The sequence below is a fragment of the Hipposideros armiger genome, unplaced genomic scaffold (genome assembly GCF_001890085.2).
Source record: "Hipposideros armiger isolate ML-2016 unplaced genomic scaffold, ASM189008v1 scaffold_311, whole genome shotgun sequence".
NCBI classification, from domain to species: domain Eukaryota; kingdom Metazoa; phylum Chordata; class Mammalia; order Chiroptera; family Hipposideridae; genus Hipposideros; species Hipposideros armiger.
Window position 1 is genome coordinate 2,105,389 of NW_017731661.1, and position 20,601 is coordinate 2,125,989.

The window sequence follows — 20,601 nt, forward strand, 5'->3', positions numbered from 1 at the left end:
TTTAGCCTGAAACACAGTAGCATGTATGAAGCTCCCACCAGTTGTGAGATCCGCAAGGTCAGGTTCATGTCTTAGTCACCTGTGTATCCGCAGTGCCTAACAGAATGTCTAGCATGCTGTAGTCACTCAATATCACCAAGAAGGATGGGTTCGTTCACTCAACAAATACGTGTTGAGTGCTTACTGTGTACCAGGCGCTATTCTAGGAACAGCACATGTAGGAATGAATGCAAAAGACAAAAATCTCTTTCTGATGAAGCTAACATTGTAATTTGCTAAAAAAAAATAATAGAATGAATGCTAAAGAGACAAAATAAAGCATGAAATGAGAATATATGATGTGTTGATGACAGTAGGGATGAGGTGAGGAATACACAGTAGGAGATTTTTGACAGGGTGGCCAGGGAGTCCTTACTGAAAAGATTACCTAAAGGAGTTAGCCATATGGGTACCTGGGAAGAGGCATTCCAGGCCAAGAGGTGGGGTAGCAAGTGCAAAGGGCCTGGGGCAGGAGCTCGCCAGGGAGGTTCATGGCAGTGAGAAGCCTATTGTGGCTAGAGTGAAGTGAAGAGAGGAGAGTAGTAGGGCATGAGGTTAGAGAAGAGACAGGGGCAGAGGGAGAGAACACAGAGCCTTATAGAAGGTAGTCAAGACTTTGGCTTCTACTCAAGGGAGATGGCAGCTACGGGGGGATTTTGAGCAAAAGAGACATGATTTGATTTACTTTTTAACAGAATCACTCTGGATCACAAATTACACATACTATTTAACCTTTGTAGTAGTTTTCAATAATAAATTTCTATAGGGAATTTAGTTATAAGTCACCAAAAAAATATTATTTGGAAATTCCATTCCTTCCCATATCTATATATTATCATCATATAAGTAATGAAATATATATAATATATAATAATACATGATAATATAATGTATGATGATATGATAAATATCTGGGTGATTCTAAATATCTCACCACCTAATCCCATGTGGTCAGAAAACGCAGATGATGTGAGTATTTGATCTTCCATCGGCTGTAAAGACACAGAGACCATGACATTGAGAGGAGCTCAAATTGCTGCTTCTTTACTAGAAATAAATTACAAAATTTTAATATCTGTTCTGAAAGCATAAATGTGATTAAAAGTATCTATTTGCAATGACTACTTTAAAAAAAAATCTAGAGAACCTGCAGATACTCAAATGAGAATTAAAGCCAATCCCACATTACAGATAAGCAGCATTCATACAAAAAGCATATATAAAACTTATTTATCTTCTTATTTTCCACATTATGATTTCAAATTCTTCCTATTAGGATAAAAAATAGATCATAAGATATAAGACACTTTTATATAACTATATTAAGTGTTATACACAGAGCATTTGAAATTCTGTAAAGGATTAATTCAAGTAATACATGCATTTGTCATAAGCTATAATTTGAGACAATTTCCTACAACTTTATTGGATTAAAAGCACTTTTATCAATCATGTTAAGTCTTCAAATGAGTTTAAGACTTCAAGATATTCCATCTTACATTATATTTATTACTAAGAAACCATTACTTTTAAAATTCACAGTTCCCTATATTCTAATCAGCCATCTTGTCTAAATCACAATTATGATATAAATCTATTAAAAGACCTGATGTAAGAGGAGTCCTCGTTTAAAAAAAGAAAGGATGATGCCAATTATTGATCTCTGCTGACTATGTTGCGTTTGTGACATTATGCTATCTCATAACAAACCATAGTGCTTAAAAGAACAATGGTTTATGCCCAGGGTTCTGAGGCTTCAAGATTCAGGCAGAGTTCTGCCAAGATTCTGCTTTGCAATGTGGTCAGCTAGGGTAACTCATGTGATCGCATTGAGCTGGACACTGGGCTGGGCCGAGCTGAGTGGGAAGTTCCAAGATGGCGTTCCATGTCTGGGGCGTGGTACCTGCTCTCCTCGATAAGTGAGCTGTTATCCTTCGGGCCCTCTCTCCCCAGCCAGTTAACCTGGATGTCTTAACATAGAAGCTAGGTTCCAAGAGAGCAAGTGTGGACACGGGAAGGTCCTTTAAGACCAGGACCCTGGAACTGGCACAGTGTCAGTTCCTCCACATTCTATTGGTCAAAGCAAGTCATGAGACTAGCCTGTAACCCAGCAGGGTGAAAAAATAGGCCCCATCTCTTGAAGGGAGACATGATAACATGAAATCGCATGTTTTCATGTGATTTCATGTTATCGCATGAGGACCTAGAAAGGCGTGATTCACTGGAGATCATTCTTATAGAATAGTGATTTACCACATATACTAAAACCAGAATCTAGTTTCTCAAAGATCAGCCAAGCTGTGTATGTCATTGGGGTAACAGTTCATGCCATCCAGTAAAAATGTTATTATGTAAGGTAAAGAGCATAAATGACTAGGATGCTATAGCCAGAATGCACAGTTGTGTTCAGAACCCTCTTGTTTATTATTGCAATAATCCTAAATATTGGTGGCAATAATGTTATGCCTGACTATGACAAAACGAATTTGTCTTTACCATTCTTTATAACACTTCCCAGCTGTCAGACCTTGGGGCTCAGCTGAAGGTGTGCACTGGTTAACGTTGCTGGCTGTTTTGTGATTGAATAGGGGGGAGCTCGGTCCTTCCTGCAGAAACGGGGACAGAATTCATTGGTCTAAGGTGGAGAAGCTGCATGCACAGGGATACTTAAAGTGCCAAGTGCTTATGTCAGAGATCTGGGGAGCTGGGGGATATTAGTGTCAGAGCGCAGAGTCATCTACACTGGCATTTGTTTGTTTACCCTGTTTGAATGTCCCTTTACATTCACACAAAGAATTCTTTGGTACAAAGAAAATAATATGTAATGTTGATGTGTTGTGTAATATCCAAGCCTACACGTAAGGTCTGTCTGTCTGTCTAGACCTTAGTCAGACCTTAAAGTTATTTTGTCTAAGAAATGATTCATACTCTCAGTTAATCAGTTAATCAGTTCATTGCTATCAGTTAATTGGAAATTGTTTTCACAGAAGTGACTTCCTTCTTTGATTGCAACCATGCCCGAAGTCATCGCTTTTATGTGGAAAGCATTCTCAACCCTGATGCTTTTATTGCTTATCCTTGTAGATCCTACGAATCTTTTAAAGCAGTAAGTAAAGCATTTTTGCAGTGGAATTTAATTAGCAAGTCATTTTTTGAAGCATGATCAGCCAACTAAAAAGGTTTTGAGTGTGTGTGGTAAAAAAAAACATCTCTCTGCCATTTTGGAATACAGATTTCTTTCTGTGCCGAGTGCTGAACAGTAGCTGAGGTTGCTGAAGGGCTTAAATAACTAAACCAACTATTTGTATTCTGGTTGTTTCAGCTCTTTTGAAGATTATATCCAATTTTGCTTTTTGGGCCATTGCTATGCAGTAATTAGATGCTACTATATAATAGGAGTAAATCCAGGGCAAAAATTTTTCTGTGTATGTATTTTAAATGTCATCTTCAAAGATGCCCAAGAAAGCTGAACCAATCAATAGCTACAAGCAAACATGTTAGTCTTCACTTGGAACATTAAAATTATTTTATTAAAATTTAATTATTTATACAGAGCAGAACTAAGGCATAGATAGCTCACAGGAGTTTCACCCAGATAAATATGTGACAAAACACCAAATCTGATTTTGAGTCATAAAGCACATGGTGCCAGATCTAAGCTAAACATATTTTTCATTTGGTTATCACTGTGAAAAGGAGAAAGAAAATCTATTTTGTAGAGGGAAGTGGAAATATTTTCCCTTGTGTGTGTAGAGGGCACTGTTTTCCCAGGGTAGAAAGACAATGTAGGGGTTCCAGCTGAAGTTTAATTAAGTAATAGCACCTTGTAACTAAGTGCAGCATTGGGGCAGGAGTGCGCACTCCCTCCTGTTACAGGGCACATGAGGGGATGCCCTCAGGGGTCTTCTTAGTTTCCGGAGTCAGTTGTCCTTACTCATAATGTGCCTTGGGGACTTCCGTTCTCAAAAAGCTTGACAGCCACACACTGGCATTGTCCCCTGTGACTTCCTTCTCCTCCAACCCCCCCCCCCCCCCCCCATCCCTTTCTACCAGCCCGGATGCTGCTCTGAGTAACTAAAGGGTCCTGCTGTTGACCAAACGGGTGGAAGCAGCCCCTCCGAGTCCTGGTGTATTCAGAGATAATAGGGTTCAATCTGCCAGGCTGGAGAGCCTTAGACTTCTGTGCAAGTTATGGCTACAAACTTAGAGAACATCGAGTCACTCTCCTAGACCTGTTGTTTTGTACTTTACCCAAATACACATACAAATAAAATTTAAAAGTAACATAAAAAGAGGGGCTCTAGCATGAGGCTGACTGGGTTCACGTTCTTGAGCCATCCCTTACCAGACATGCAACGCTGACAAATTGTTTAACTTCTCTTTAGTTTCCACATCTGTAAAATAGGCAGACTAAAAGCTCTGTCATAGGAAGGGACTTTGTGAGGGTTAATTGAGGTAATTGCACTTAAAGTGCTTAGAATAGTGCCTGGCACACGGCAAGCACTCAGTAAACATGAGCTGTTATTACTTTCCTTCATTAAAAATGGAGTTTTTTGTGGTTTTTTTATGATGTTGCAAATATGTATAATTTAAACATGTAAAGTAGAAAATCATCAAGACAATTTCAAATAACAAAAATGAAAGTGGTAAAAATTGTATTTAAAAAACAGTCCTCTCCTTACTAGAGTTCCATTCCCTAGAGCAAAGTTTTTAACTCCATGAGCTGTTTCTTCTGATAGTTACCTCCATGTAGTGACAGTGCTAAAAAATAGCATTAAATGGGGGTGTTTTACTATAGTCCTAGCCCAGATGTCCACGGTTAATATCTAAAAGCTCAAAAATCTAAAATAGCAACTACTCAAACACTGCTACCCAGCTTTTTTTAAAAGTCATCTTGTTAGTTTTGCTTTAGATTTTTAAAACATAAAAATAAAATTAAAGAACTGAATTATTTTATATCCCCTTATTACCTCCCCTAAGGCAGAGTTTGAAGTGGAACATATATATCAAATAAATAGCATCATACTGTATGTATCTTTCTGGATTTGCTTTTTTCATTAAATTTTATCAATTTAAAATCTACATTGATGGGTATAGATCTATATATTAATTTTTGTAGGAATTAGTCACAATTTATTTATTCATTCCCCCTTTTGGTTGTTTCCAGTTTTTGTTATTAAAAGCAATTCAGCAATAAACACCTCCGCATGTCTCCTTAGAGACTTGGGGGGAAGTTTCTTTGCGGTGTATAGAAGGGAAATTGTCACATCGTATGTGCCTTTCTGTGCATTTCCGTGCATTGCTAAATTGCTGTCTGCAGTGTTTGTCAATTTATATTCTCATCAGAAGCACATGAGAATCCCTCACTCCATGTCTTCATCAGTATTTGAGTTTGCCAATTGTTTTAATTTTTGCAAATATACTGAGTATGGAATTGCATGTTGTGTTAATTAATTAGCACATCCCTGACAACTGGTAAGATTGAGCATCTTTTTGTGTAGTTATTGACTATTTGAGTTTCCTCATCTGTGGATTGTCTGCTCACATCGTTTACCCATTTTTCTAACAGGCTATCCTTTATTTTCCCCTAGTTGTTTTTCTCGTATTTTGTTTTTGAAAACAGGCAGGGTGGCCTGTTTAAGCAACGAAGCCATTTTTAAGTGCATATACACGTTCTTTGTTTGAATTCCAAAGATTTTATTATAGTTTAATAACATAAGTTTATTGAAGGGCAACATTTCTAATTGCATTTCTGATTACCTCGTATTTATCTGTCACCAGGGAAATTGCTTCCATTGTCCCAAAGGAGGTTGCCCAACGATGGGTCATTTTGCTGATAGATTTCACCTCAGAAATCAGAAGCCTAATAGACCATATTATTTTTTAAACACTGGGGCTTTCTCCCCATTTGCCCGTGAGTATTATAGCTAAGTTTCATTGTAATGCTTTATGGTTCTTTTTCTTTTAATTTAATTCAACAGTTTTTAATGAGGGTCTACTAAATAAGTGGGCATTGGACCAGACTGTGGGGATGCGGTGAGTTAGGCTAATGGAGAAGACAGCAAAAAAATTTAAAAATCTCGGTTTCAGTAAACCTTGTGTGAAGAGACAAAGGAGGAGCTTCCACACCAGGTCAGGGGAGCATTCTGAGGGAAAGTGATTTCTAAGCTGACTCCTGAAAGATGGGTAAGTGGGAGAAGAAAATGGGGAGTATTGTAGGTAGAAGGACCTGTGTAGGTAAATGCCTGGAGGAAAGAAAGAGCCAAAACTGAAAGAAGATCCCACTGCTGAGCTCACAGAGACCAGGAGGAGAGTAATGTGAGATGAGGCCCAAGAGGTACATTGGGTCAAATGTGAAACTGTGCACCACTTGGGGAGTTTGGGCTTTGCCTTTGGGCTAATGGAAAGCCACTAAAGGGCATTAAGATTAGCAGGGTTTTGTTGTTGTTGTTGTTGTTTTAGGAAAACCACTTTAGTTGCTGCGTGGATTAGAGGTGGACAAATGGAGACAGAGTGACCTGTTAGGACAGGTGTGTCTCACCATTATGGGAGGCGATGGGTGTGTTAACTTACTTTATTGTGTTAATCATTTTGCAACATATATAAATCAAATCATCACCTTAAAGTTACACAATGTTATATGTAAATTATGTCTCAATAAAGCTGGGAAGGAAAGGAAGAACAGTTGTTGCAACAATCCAGGCAGAAGCATAGAGGGAAGTGGAGAGAATACAGAGATGGTTAGGAGGTGGCAGCAAAAAGGAACTTGGTGAATGGATCTGAGGGATGCAGGAAATGGAGAAGTCAAGGGTGGTTCTGGCTGGGTGGATGACATGTCATTCGCTGAACTTGGTAACGCAGGAGGAGAGGCTGGTTGGAAGGAAGCTGATGGGCCCAGGCTCTAACACGTCAGGTTGGGGATGCCTTCAGGATGTGCCCACTAGGCAGTTAGAGGCATGGGTGTCCTCCTAGGGACATGGCTGAGGTCTACAAATAGAGATTTGAGGGTCACCTGCGTTTAGACAGTAATCAAAACTGTGAAACTTAGTGATGTAATTACCCAAGAAAGCGTGTCAAATGGATGAGAAAGAGAGCAGAGAAAGAGGCCAAGGAGGCTGAGGAATGGGCAAAGAGGAAGAAAGAAAATCAGTGTGGGGGTGGTAGTTCAAAGAGCCAAGAAAAAAAAGAGGGTGAGCAAGGAAGGAAGAGAGGATGCACTCACTGCACCGGAAACGCCGAAAGGTTCGAGCAGACGGGGGCCCAGGGGCTCATGGGATGAAGCACCCATTCCATCATTGGGGAGCCTGGGGACACTGGTGTCAGCGGAGAAGTGACGATGGGAGTCTTCAGTGGAATGGGCTGAGGAGGGAAAGCGAACTCTTTGGCAATGATTAATGGATTGAAACTCCTCTCTAGTAGGTTTTATCCTTTCAGATGCTTTTCAAACAATTTTATGAAGAATTGCACTTTTTCAGTGTGCTATTAAGCATGTAACAATTTCAAAATTCAGAATGAGAAATGTGTTCATTACATTTTTTTTAAGGTTACACTTGACCATTTGCAAGGGCATTGTCCTGTTGGCAGGTTTGTGGCTGACCCAGACCTGTACCGACTGGGCGTTCCTGGCACACATGCCTGCAGGAGAGGAAGCAACAATTCACGTCACCTCTAAGTAATTATAAAAGCACAGACTTTCTTGCCCAATAGGTTTTCTAGACTTTCCGGATTAGTTGTCAAACTGTGGTAAATAAAAACCTGGGTATGGAAAGTAATACGTGATACAGGACACACAGGAAATGGACAGACGAAGACAAGCAACTTCTATTTTAAAAAGTCCTAAGAGTGCCTGGAAAATTGAAGAATTTTCTTGTTAACATATCATTAAACTGGTTATGTGTGGAAAATTGAAATGTGAACATTTATATGTATTTTAAATGTATTTTTTCAGCAAATTCACTCACGCTATCTAAAGTTGTAAATTTTCATGAACGTGAACAGCTTTGTCCACTTGAATCCTGAATGTTGTATTTACATTAAAGTGCCCGAGCTGTCATGTTTTTCACATATTTTTAACCCTTCATATCTCTCCCTCTCCCCCCCACCCCTGCCCCCTGCCCTTTTCTCTTTCTCTTTTTCTGTTTCCAGGTTGGAGACACAAATTATCTGTCAAAATCGATGGAAACAATGTCACTCAAGGGAGCATATTTCTCCGTGTAGGTGGAATGACCAGAAACACAGGAGAGTTGGAGGTGACCAGGTAGGCAGGGCAGGGGCCAGCAGGTGACGGTGCCGGGCGCTCGGGTGGACTGGCTCAGTCTTGTCTGTTCCTGTAATGCGGCGGACCCTCATGCTATACTTGACTTTTGTTTTTACGATATAAAATAGGAATCATAATATAATACATACTTGCTCCACAGTTTGAACTACAAACAGAAAATGTTAGGAAATGATAACATGACAGTACAGATCTAGATAATGAAACAAGTGGAAAAAAGTTGACAGGAGAGTAAATAAGATACTATATATTTATCTGGTTATACAGTCCATTTAATACAAACTGGGGCACATGTTTTTATTTGTATAGGTTTCAGATTCCTTATGAAATAAGACATATCAACTGCCAGATTTCTAATAAGCTGCCTCAGTGGTACCCACAGATGTGGGACATGGGTTGGAACAGTGACAAGTAGAAATAATTCAGTGGAGACATTGACTGCGTATCCGGGGCTGCAGTCCCCTTTTATATTGTTTACCTTAACCTTTTCTTTGATCAGCCTTAGCTCTTCTGTATTACATATTTCACTTTTATAGTTTAGTTCTGTAATTCATTTCAGAATTCACATTATGCACACCTATTAGATGTTGCCCTTTTGCAAACTGATGGATGGATGGGATGTTTTGCCTCTGTGGTTTCATCACTTCGAGCACTGGGTGGAGTCGTGAAAAGCAGCGATTTTGTGGTTATTGTGTCAGTGGGAGGGTGCATCGAGTTAATGACTCTGGCAGAGTTTATGCACAGCCCCTTGCGTTGGTGCAACTCCCAGTAAAGATGGGTTCAGGCCGCGATCGCCTGGACCCCAGTTAACGCGCATACCCCAGCCCACCTTTCTAGCCATGTCTCCACCAGGTGGCTTCGTTCATCCTCAGCTCAGCCAGGTTACTCTGATTGCATCACCCAACACTGACTAGATCCCTCCTTTTCCTCCCTTGCCATCTTCACCAGTGCTGTTCCTTTGTTCTACATACCCTTCCCTGTCTTAGCATGTCTCAGCCCACCGGTTCTTCATGACTCTGAGAGCCCTTTAACACGATCATGTGTTTGCAGCTGTGAGGCCCACAGCCCAAAGCTGTGCGGTTTGTGCCCCGCACAGAGGCCCCTGGTCTGGGCAGGTAGGCATGAATACACAGTTCCTGCCCCTCTTGAGAGCTGTGAGAATCTTTTGCCATTTCTGTACTTCCGATGTCTTGTTACATAGTCACCCAATCCTCTTTTAAGAATAATAAAGCATTTCAAGTTCACGGTAAAACATCTCATCTTAAAATGAAGCCAACTACGTGAATGTGTACACTAATCTATTCCTATTCTTCAGTTGAGCTTTAAGAGTCTTGCTTCACCTTAGACTATATTTCAACTATTTGAGCTTCTAACAACACTGTTATGAAGGGCTGCACTTGTTTGCAAGGCAGTTCAGGGAGGTTACCCTTAAGAATTTGGAGCAAAAGTTGCCTTCTGGTAATTAAACCAATTAATTCTACATGAAATGGAGTAAGACAGGCTCGAGCAATAGCAACATTCATTCATTCGACAAACATTTCAATGCCTACCATATGCCAGGAATTGCTTTAATTGCTGGGGATATCGACACAAGTCCTCCTCATGTGGCGCTTATCTCCCAATTAGAGGAGACAGACCATAAATTAACGAAGGAATAAAGAAATAGCGGGGGTAAGGAAACCTCATCGGGTCTAATTTTGGTTTGAATAAATTTGCCTTATGCCTCAAGACAGTCCACTTCACCCTGCTCTAGTGCCATGCTCACCCAAACACCTTCTGATCCCTAGTTTGTTCACCCAGTGCTTTTTATACAGAAAAAGCAGGTACCAGCGGGAAAGTCCTGGTCAACCAAGGAAGCAGTTCTCCACAGTGAGCTGATAAACAGGCTTCTAGTTTATAGATCAGTTTTGGGTGAATTAGTCCATCAGTGACAATCGGATCATTTCCTGGTGTCAATAAAATCTGGTTTCTGATACTACAAAGCCAAGACCAGATCGTTCATTATGGAGAACTCATCAAGGTAATGCCTATCCAGGCATCCCCTAAAAATCAGCTAGTCAAGCTCCCCCTTCACCTCCCCCTTCTTTCAAGCTTCAGAGCCCTGCTATTCTGAGATGCTGACCAACACGAATAGAAAGAAGAAATCTCCTTACAAGCACCTGCCAGCAAATGCAAATTTCCCTTCTGTGGCACACACACAGATGTTGTCTTTCGCTCTGGCATCGTGAAGACCCAGTACGAGAGTATGAGTCTTATTTTTCTGTTGACAGTGGAACACTGAAGCCAGGCGTGACATATACAAAATTAATTGATGCAGATGTTAATGTTGGAAACGTTACAAGCATTGAGTTCATTTGGAAGGAACATTCATTCGGACGTTCTCAGAATAAGTTGGGAGCAGAAATGGTGATAGATATATCTGGAAAACATGGGTATGAGTAAGTACTGCCTTTTCCTTTGCGTTTTCATAGTTTGAATTTTATGGATGGTATTTAAAACGCACATATAATTTAAATTTTGCAACTAGTATAAAAATGTGTACGTCTTGAAATTTTGCAATTAAAGAAAAGGAAAATTACTTAAGAAATCAATACTATATTTTCAAAAGTGTTTACAAAATAATAATTACTCATTAAAATAGAAGATCTACCAATGTTTTTCTTTCCCCTGGAATCATATTAATATCCTTTTCCCCCCTTTAAATTTTTCAGATCTACCTTCTGTAGCCAGGATATTAAGGGACCTAATATTGCCCAGATCCTGAAACCATGTTAATCCCAGATCCAGTCTTGATGGATTTTTTTAATGGGAGCAATGAAAAAACAAAAACAAAACAACCTCCTTCCAGTGTGTAATCGGACCAAACTTGGCCTTTGTAAGTAAGTTGGAAAAGTACAGTTGTTTTTTTCTAAGTAGAATGTTTTTCTCATTGATAAATTTTTCTATGTGCCTTAAAAATAAACTGAACCCTAGGACAGAGCATAGTACTATGGTCTATAGGAACCTGGAAATCAGTGACAAAATAGAGCTGTGCTAGAATTTCCCTGAATAAGAGGACATGATGGAGCAATATGGTGGTGTAAACTCATTGGGCAAAAGTAAGACTCAAGTTGAGTGAACTGTGTTGTGAATATTTCCAGGTAGAATAATCATTGTTCTAAAGTGGTTTAAAGAATATTTGTTATGTTGTTAAACCTTGCTAAGACAAATTATGGCTATAGTTCATGATATATAAATTATAACCCTGTGGGTTGATACGTCCATCTATTAATAATGAAAACTGATGAGAGTACGTTTAGTATTTCCAAGGTTTTCCTTGGTCTTCAGGGTGTGTGAGAGAGAAGAGGGTTTTGGAGCTTATCCAGGGTGTGTACATCAGTTAGCCGTGGGCCCTGAGGGTCATCAGCCCCTGCTTGTAGAAGCCACCTGCCACGGAAGTACTCACCTCCCCTGTTACAAATTTGCATGTTGCCTGAAGGTAGCATTTCATTTGTAAAGCGCTTGTCTAATATTTTGTGTTTGCAATAACAATACTATAATATTTAAATGTGCCAATTGTGTTCTTTCTTTTATTTTGCTTCAATTTGCTCTAATTCCGTTGTCCTGATCCGGTGAAAATGAAAGATGTATGTTTTTATTGCTTTGCTTTCCACCACTGAGCTCAGCATTTGGCTAATAGCACAGTGTTGTCAATATTGTTGAAAAGAAATGATGGAAGATACTTTGCAGAGGCTTTCTTCATTCTCCTTGGTGCCTCACTGCCAACTGCACCTTAAGAAGAGACCCATGGGTGTACATGAACTTGAGTGTGGCAGAAAGCCGAGAGCAAAGTGGGGTGACTCTTTCCCATTCTGCAAGTAGGAGATAGATTGACTGGAACAGGCTTGGTGGAAGGAGAAAAGGAGATGAGACATTTGGCATGATGGCCTGAGGGTCCCTCCCTGATGGGCGTATCAACCCCAGGCCTAGGCCAGCCCAGGAGCAAGGTGGTCATGGGCTCCTCCAGTGGCTGGGTCTGAGCCCTCCTGAGGAACTGCTGTAGCCCCAGCATTCCACAGCATCTTGGCAGTGGAGCTGGCACCATGGCTGGAGGACTGTGGGGGCACAGTACTGTGAAAGCAGCAGTGAGCCTGCGCGGCTCTCTGCTCAGACTGTCTTCTTTTCGGGAAGGGCTCATTAACCAGGAGGAAGAGTTATGAATCAGGACTTGGCACTGGGCTCTGTGCATCCTGGCCGGCCTCCTGGCCCAGGAGGTCTCTTGGCCCAACTCTTCCTAAGCGTGAAAAGACAAATGGAGTCAATCGATTTCTGGGATCCCTATTTTAATAAAATAGAAAAACTTTCTGTCCCATAGTTCTTAATCCCTTTTTTACATTATAAGAATATTGTAAGGGCAATCTAGGCAAAGGGATTCTGGGACGCAAGGAGATTTTTTCTGTGTGTACTGTTGCCTAGGAAAGCTCTAAAAAATGGTCCATTTCTCTCTGGTTGCCCGCTTTATAGTGGCAGAGTATTTGGGGCCTGCAACTCTTGGGCAAGGGCTGTTAGAAATTATTTTGCTTCTTGAATGAACTGCCATTAATGCTGAAAAGTGACTTCCAATCCAATTAGCCATTCACTTCCTCCGCTCCCCACTGTCACTGATTCACGCTTATACCTTGTCATTGTATTACCCACCAATGCCGGCCTGTAAACTTGCTAATCGTAGCATCCCCCCCTCCAACCACAACTGCCTCCCTTCAGGCTTACCAAAGTGACAGTCTCACACCTCCTTGTGACTTCTAATCCGTGACCCTTCTACTTGCTAGAAATCCACCAACCCCATTTCCTTTCAACCCAACTTAAATTGCAAGATAATTTAGTTTAGTAATAACGCCTATCAGCGCCCTATCCTCCCTGTCTTTTTCTGTTTTCATCCTGCCAGGCAAAACCTCAACCTGCATGTACCCAGTATTCCCCTTTGTCTAGGCCAACACCCCAACACTGGAGTGCTAAGGCAATGGCATCACAGGAAGGACATATGTAACGATAAATTGAACATCAGCACTGCCCTGAAATTCTACCTATTTTTTATTTTTTGATTTGAGGTTTTTTATACCTCCTACCTGAAACTCTTTCCTTGTACTTGACACAGAAAACAGATGTCAGCAGAGAGCAAATCTCCCCTCTTTGATCCAAACATACCAAGTACTGCACCTGCACCCATTCCATCCGTTTTCTACTATTGCAGCTTCCCTTCTCCTACCCAAGGTCAGTGCCCGCTCCTGTGCATCGGATTTCACCCCCTCCTCCTTTCTTGGGGACCTTGTCCTATTGGCTACGTTTTCTTTCTTTTGTGTATTTAAGCTCTCGTTGCGTCAGATTTTTAAAAGTCTGTCTCTCCCATTGTGGGGGGAAAAATCATTCTCAACCCTAATTCCCCTCTGCTCCCATCTGACCTCAGAACAACTCTCACCAAGATTTCCAATGACAGCAGTCACTAAGCTGAACAGGAAATTTCACTCATTCCACCCCTCAGCAGAATTCAACAGGGTCAAATCCCTCCTGATCTCTTTCTCTTTAAAATTAAGAAATTTTTATTTTACTTTTTAGTGTAGAAATTTTCAAATATTCACAGCAGCAGAGAAATTGGTTAAATAAAGAGCCCCAGGTATCTGTCAGCCAGTTTAATAATTTTCAGATTTCGCCAATTCTGTTTTATGAGTGCATATACAAGCACACACTCTCTGTTTTTGTTTTGTTCGTTTTCTTTTGCTGCAGTATTCCAAACCAAATCCTAGACATAATACTATTTATCCTATTTACACTTTAGAATGTATCTCTAAACAACAAATTTATTTAACATAACTACAATATCCACTTTATAAAAATTTATCAATAATAATGTCTCATTAAATATTTTATTCAAGGTTAACTTTGAAAATCAACAATTTCTTAAAATCATCTTATATTCAGATTGTATTTAAATTTCCCAGGTTGTCTGAAAAATGCCTTTTGTCAGTGAGTTTGTTTAAATTGGGATCCAAGCAAGATTAACACATTGCATTTCCTGGATACCTATTGTTGAATAAAGCAGGTCACTTGTCCTGTTAAATTTCTCACATCCAAGTGATGGGATCCCCTGGTATCATTTGGCATGTTTCTCTAGCCTGGGTATTTCCTGTAAACTAGCAGTTATGTAGGTGGAGAGACTTGATGAGATTTAGGGTCCTCTTTCCTAGGCAGTGGGGACTGACCACCTACCTCTGGCCTGCAGGGTGGGCAATTTCTGCACTGAGCTTACAGCTCTTAACTGCTGGCCTTTTTTTTTTTTAATTGAAAGGACTATGTATGCAGTAACACTTCATAAATTCAGAAGGGCTGTACCCATGAGAATGGTAGGTAAAATAGGATATTGGATGGCTTGGAACCTAGTTGCTAAACGGTGGGCAGACAGGAGAAAGGTGCCTGGATGAAGGTTTGCAAGGCTTTGTGCCCTGGGAAGACTGAAGGAAAGGGGCGAGAGGCTGTTCGTGACCCAGTTATGGAAGAGGCACGGAACCCTGCGCTTGGCCTAGAGCTGGAAAGTGGATGGTAAATGCTCAGCAGAAGCTAAGGAAAATGTAGATACCTGCTTGAGTGGTGTAGCCATTTCCCCAGGCTTCTCAGATTGGAGTGAATAACAGAAACTACCCTGTTTAATAAAGCCCTCAGGTTTTGTTGACGCTGCAACTCGGGCAGAGCAAGCAGAGGGCCCCAGGAACAGAGGCATAATTTACGCCACGTTATTGTTTCCCAGCCTTCTAAAAGCTAAGCTCATGTTAGATGAACATAAAAATCTCATGTCCCTCCTGGGGACTTCACTCCCCCACTTGGGAGAATCAATCTTTTTTTATATACCCTCCTACCAAAAAGATTTTGTAAATCTTTACTTTCTGTAGATTGTTGTAATAAAAATGATAGGTGTGCTCTGTGCTGTGTTAATTTTTTCCCCCCAAATACATACTTACATTGTAATACCATATGGGCTTTTTTTTTTCTTTTTCATTTTACACATGCTTCCCTAAGAGTTCTGCTCTAAATGATTTAAGTCTTACACTCAGGAGAGTGGAATCTCTCTACCAGATTTCATTCTAGTAAAGAGGCTGAATGTCTATATAGACTGAGCCAAAGATTTTTGGCAAATGTTTTCTTCCTTCAAAACCTATTTTATGTTCGAGTTTTTCAAACATTTAGCCTTACATCATCATATATTTTTCTTTTCGTTGGCTTTTTCAATTCATTCATTCATTCATTTAACAAACACTGAGTTATCCGTATGTATTAGGCATTGTGATAAATAATAACATTATGTGAAAAACAAGAGATAGACCCTGCTCTTGAGATACACAGCAAGGAGGAAGACGCAGGAAAGGAGCTCACTGATTATAATACATCATAAGAATTGTGATAGAAACAGGCACGGGGTGGGAGCAGCATGGAAAACAGCCAGCTGGTTCGACTTTTCATGACCTTCACGCTCCGCTTGTTGGTTTCCCATGAAGCAAGAACAGGAGAGAAACACCAGGACGTTTTCATTTCCGAATTCTGTGGTTACCACATCTAGTGCTGTAGGTGATCCCATGTTGGAATTCAGTGTACTTTATTTTCCAGTAGCTATGGTCCTGGAGGAACAGAACTGACATTTCATTCATCCATACACACAAACATCTAGGATCTTCTGACTGTCAACTATGACCAGAGGAGCAATAACTTCCTTGAGGAACCCTGGAAGAAGGAGCAGAGGCCACGTCCAACAGATTTAGGATGATGTCAACCTGAGCATGACTAACAGTCTCATCTCAGGCTCGTCTCTGACCCAGGCCAGTTGTACTAACTGAGCCACCTGCATAACAATGCCCATTGATCATGAAGACAGATGCAATTTCCAAACTCGAGTCCACCATTTCGGAAAAAAACAATGGAAACGTAACACTTAAAGTACCTTAAGGCTAGATATGTGTGAACATGTGGAGAACGAGAAAGTAAAGGAAATGCCATTATTTCCTTAGTTGGCTTAAGAGTACGTGGGCAGCAGGTGAAGCCCCTGGATGCTGTTCATTTCTATGAGACAAGACTCTCAAGCTCCTTGTTTAAATAAGAACTCTTTCCAAACCATAATACCCCATGGAAGTGTAAGAAAAGGGAAGCTTTAGCGATTTCCTCTGGCTTAAAAAATGAAAAGGGATGCATGTGGGTGGCCCCTGGAAAGCAGAAAGGAGGTTCAATTTCATTTCCACCACAAAACATTTTTTAAGTCAGCCAATGAGAATCTTTTTACAGGATGAGAGTTGCTTTCACATGATGTAACATCAATATCTAACGTCCAGAGTTGCTTTCACATGATGTAACATCAATATCTAACGTCCAGGCGTTTTACTAACAACATTTTTGTTGTGTGCAATGCCATATGCTTTTTCTCTGAAGCTGAAGGGGAAAACGCAACATTTCCCCTGACTTAACGTACAGAGGTTTCTTTCACCAGCACTTACCCAGGCCTGTGGATTTTCAAGGCCAGAAACTGTAATCCCATTGGTTGCCACAAAGAGAAGACAGGCCCAAGGAGTGCAAAGCGCGACTTGAAAAAAAGAAACATTCAGTAAACAAATGGAAGATGGAACACATACTATTTTGTACCAAAAAATCACTGCAGGTGATTTTTTTCTGAAATCTCAGAAACAGAAGTTTATTTCTCTTTGAACTTCCACAATATTTTAAAATTTGATGTAGTGAATAGAGCATGGAATTGTGAGTCAGAGGATCGGAAGTCTGATTCTGATTCCAGAATCAATTAACGAAATGGACTTGGGTAAACAGTTTCTCCTCTTTGAGCCTCATTGTGTCTACCCGTAAAACAAAGATGATAATTATGATTCCTGGGCTTGCTTTCTCATTCTGAAATTCTTTGGCTTATTAGGTGAAGATAAGTATATGTGAATGAATGGATAGACAAGTGAATCAATCAATAAAAAATAAAATTTGGATTTTCTTCTGTGGTCATAAATCCCCCCAACCATATGTAGCTCTACTTAAGTATTTATGTGTTTTTATTGTGTACACTGATTGTACCTAATAAATTCATGTTTCCCAGAGTTTGATTTGTCTTTTTACTGTGGAAAGCCTTGCTTACTTGGGTTTAATATATTTATTGAGGTGCCCTCTAGTGGAAGGATGAGCATATTGTGTTGTCATCCGGTGACAGCTTAATAATCAACAAACCCCTGTACAACATCATGCGCATTTTTAATGAACCAAACCTCTATGCCGCGTGCAGTAAAATGTTTAGTTCTCCAGATCTCAGTATCTCACTCAGCTAAAATCCTGGTTTAGAACCAACCTTGAAATTTAATAACAACAACATGTGTAAAGGTGGGATATCACTGAAAAAAAAAAAACCTCTCCTGAAAATCAGTTGTTGGTCTTGGAGTAACACTGCACGTTGGACTCAATAAAACACAGAGAACATTTCCTTGTGGTCACCAAATGCATGAATTCCAGTCAGTATAGAAAGCAAAACCCCTGGGCTCCTGAACTCTGCTGGCTGGCTGCGTGTTTCCCCTGACAGGCGTTTCAGATGGGACAGAGACTGTACCTGGGGGACATGGGAAGCTGAGCACTAATTATAATAGAGACACTCTGGCTTCCCGGAATGTCGAGGGCATGGGAGCAGAAAGGGCACAGGACGTGGACGGGCAACTGTCCTCAGGTTATGTAAGAACTCACAGGCCTTACTCATCAGCGTCTGCTCTGATGTAATTGCTGTTGGTGTAGGAATCAATAAAGAGATTTCTCTCCAGAGATCGAACTTTCCCCTTGGTTGAACAGCAACCCACAGCATGTGAGGAAACATTTAAGCTATGTCTACAAACCAATTTAACACAATTGTCAGTTTTGTTTTTCAAAAGTGACAAAAGCATTTTAGTCAAGCAACAAAATTGGGTTTTTTTAAACAGAGTTTTGTCAGTGATTGATTCCAATTTTCACCTATCAGTTCACCGGTCCCTCCAAAATATCACATTGGTTGTATGTATAAGTGTTATGAGTAAATAGAAAGCTAGAAAGAGATATATAGTCGCTGGACTGTCAGGGGGCTAAACAACTACCTGGATTAGTATTTTATAGGGCAACATCGGATGTAGTAAATTTCTATAACAACTCTTCATATCAAAGTTCGATCACTCCTCACAGCAAAAGGACAATAGATAGACATAATAGTTCATGACAACTGGTTTAACAGTTAGATGCATTTCCATTTTTATGTAACTGTGGGAAAATTTTATGACTAATAATCCTTGAGGTGCTGACAGTTCTTGCGTTGACTGGGGCAAAACCCTGGCATTTCCATGTAGCTCCTGTCATCAGAGTAACTCCTGTTTGCAGAGGTTTCTGCATCTTTAATCCTGAGACTTTCTGTCCTCTCCTTCTGTCGTTCATGCCACTGGCCAGCAGCTGGCTTCCACACTGCTGGGGGGTTAGAAGGAGGATAAATGGGGCCAGTGGGTGACTCATTATCTGGTAGAGAGAGCGAAAGCTATAAAACTACACTCAAGGTCCATCCACAGTGTAATCCAGGCCGCCATGTACATAGGAAGCACCTAGGAGAGGGGCTGCCACAGTTTGCTTTCATTTAAACTTCTTTTAATTGAGTAGAACATACATACAAGAAAGAGCACATATCATAAATGTGTAGCTCAATGTAATTTTTCAAAGTAAACACGCCCACGTAAACTTTAGAAATAAAGAATATTAATGAGCATCATAGAAATCTCCTTCGTGCTGCCTCTCAATCATAACTCACCCAAAGGTAACCACTAGTCTGATTTCTTGTGCCATAGGTTAGTCTTGCTTGTTTTTTAAAAAACTTGTCATAAATAGAATTGTATAGTATTTATTCATTCTTAGTTTGTCCAACGTTATGTCATATGCTTCTTGCAAATAGTAATGGTGTGTTATTTGTAATTGCTGTATAGAATTTTTATGATAACTTATTCTACAGTTGATGGACACGTAGTTTCTAGTTCTCATCATAGAAATATTCCAGCTAACTTATGGAAAAGGAATGATACAATTAAAATACTATCACTTTCAAGCCCTAACAAATGAAAGGATCTAGGCAGTGATGATCAATAGCTGCTAAACGAGAGGCAACCAGATATCTGGACATCAGAGTCTAAAATATACTACCTCCAAATGCTGTGTAGAATCCCTCGGCAGCGGCTTGGACAGACAGCTTCTAGGCCCTCGTCTGGGAAGGATTCAGACTTCAGTTTCCCCTAGTAGATGTTAGACTGTCCCCCAAACTTGTGTGTGCTCCTGAGTGATCAGAGGATGTTTTTTAAAACACCAAACCCTAAACATTGCCCCTGAGCTTATGCTCCAGTGAGTCTCAGGTGAGGAATTGATGTTAGAAAGTTCCACAGGTATTTCTGATGGTCAGCCAGGTGTGGGAACCACTGATGGGTGTCACTTACTGTCCCGAAAGCCTCACCTGGTATCCTGCGTGGAGCAGGCTGTAAACAAGTGAAGCCTTGGGATTTTTGGAGAATCCATCAAGAGGCGAATAGTCTCAATCCCTCCTGTATATCATGCTGGCACCTTAAGTCCCGCCATCAGCACTTACGTCATTGAGCTTTATACTGTCAAAATGATAAAGATGGGAATGGAAAATACGTGGCCCATGTGATGCCGTTTTTCACTCCCAGCTCCTAGCCCCACTACTAATTGATCACCATCCTCTTTCCCACTGAAATCAGATGTGGCCTCAGAGTCCTCCTCACTCCAATGCTCTGGGAAGTCACCACCAGTTAACGAGTGTTAACACACAGATCAAAGACGATTTGTCACCCTTGGCTCTAGGCGTGACCATTATCCCTCATGTACCTTGAGTGGGCACGAAAATAGGATTTGTTTGCATCTACTTCTTACCATGCGTAGGGGCACGAAAGTAGGTGATGATTGAGCGGGGGAAATCATAAACACGTCGTGCGTCCGAGGCTGGTAGTGGTGATGTGCTCGTTGATTCCACAGTGTTTGCAGAATGGACCATGTTCAAGTCCCAGGCTGAGCGGCAGGGTTCAGAAGGAGGAAACCCAGACCCAGACCTATCCCCACAGACTTCCTGTTCCACCGCTCACAGGGCGTTCTGTCAAAGGGGGAGCAGGGGGTTTGGCAGTTTGGGAGGCAAACAGGGTAGAAGCGATCTTGTTCACGTACATCTGACAAATACGAAACATAACATTTGCTACGATTTCCACAGGACTCTTGTTCCC

The 20,601-nt window shown here is 40.8% G+C and overlaps 1 protein-coding gene across 1 annotated transcript in view; it reads left to right on the plus strand.

The window, feature by feature from the left end:
• Positions 1-13,562, plus strand: part of PNLIPRP3 (pancreatic lipase related protein 3) — a 51,990-nt gene extending 38,428 nt beyond the window's left edge. The window contains exons 4-9 of the mRNA XM_019660092.1: positions 3,027-3,145; positions 5,821-5,953; positions 8,185-8,296; positions 10,585-10,752; positions 11,026-11,189; positions 13,449-13,562. Coding sequence (XP_019515637.1) covers positions 3,027-3,145; positions 5,821-5,953; positions 8,185-8,296; positions 10,585-10,752; positions 11,026-11,089 — 596 coding nt within the window. The 3' untranslated portion in view covers positions 11,090-11,189; positions 13,449-13,562. The remainder of the gene's footprint in view (positions 1-3,026; positions 3,146-5,820; positions 5,954-8,184; positions 8,297-10,584; positions 10,753-11,025; positions 11,190-13,448) is intronic.
• The last annotated feature ends 7,039 nt before the right edge of the window (positions 13,563-20,601 follow it).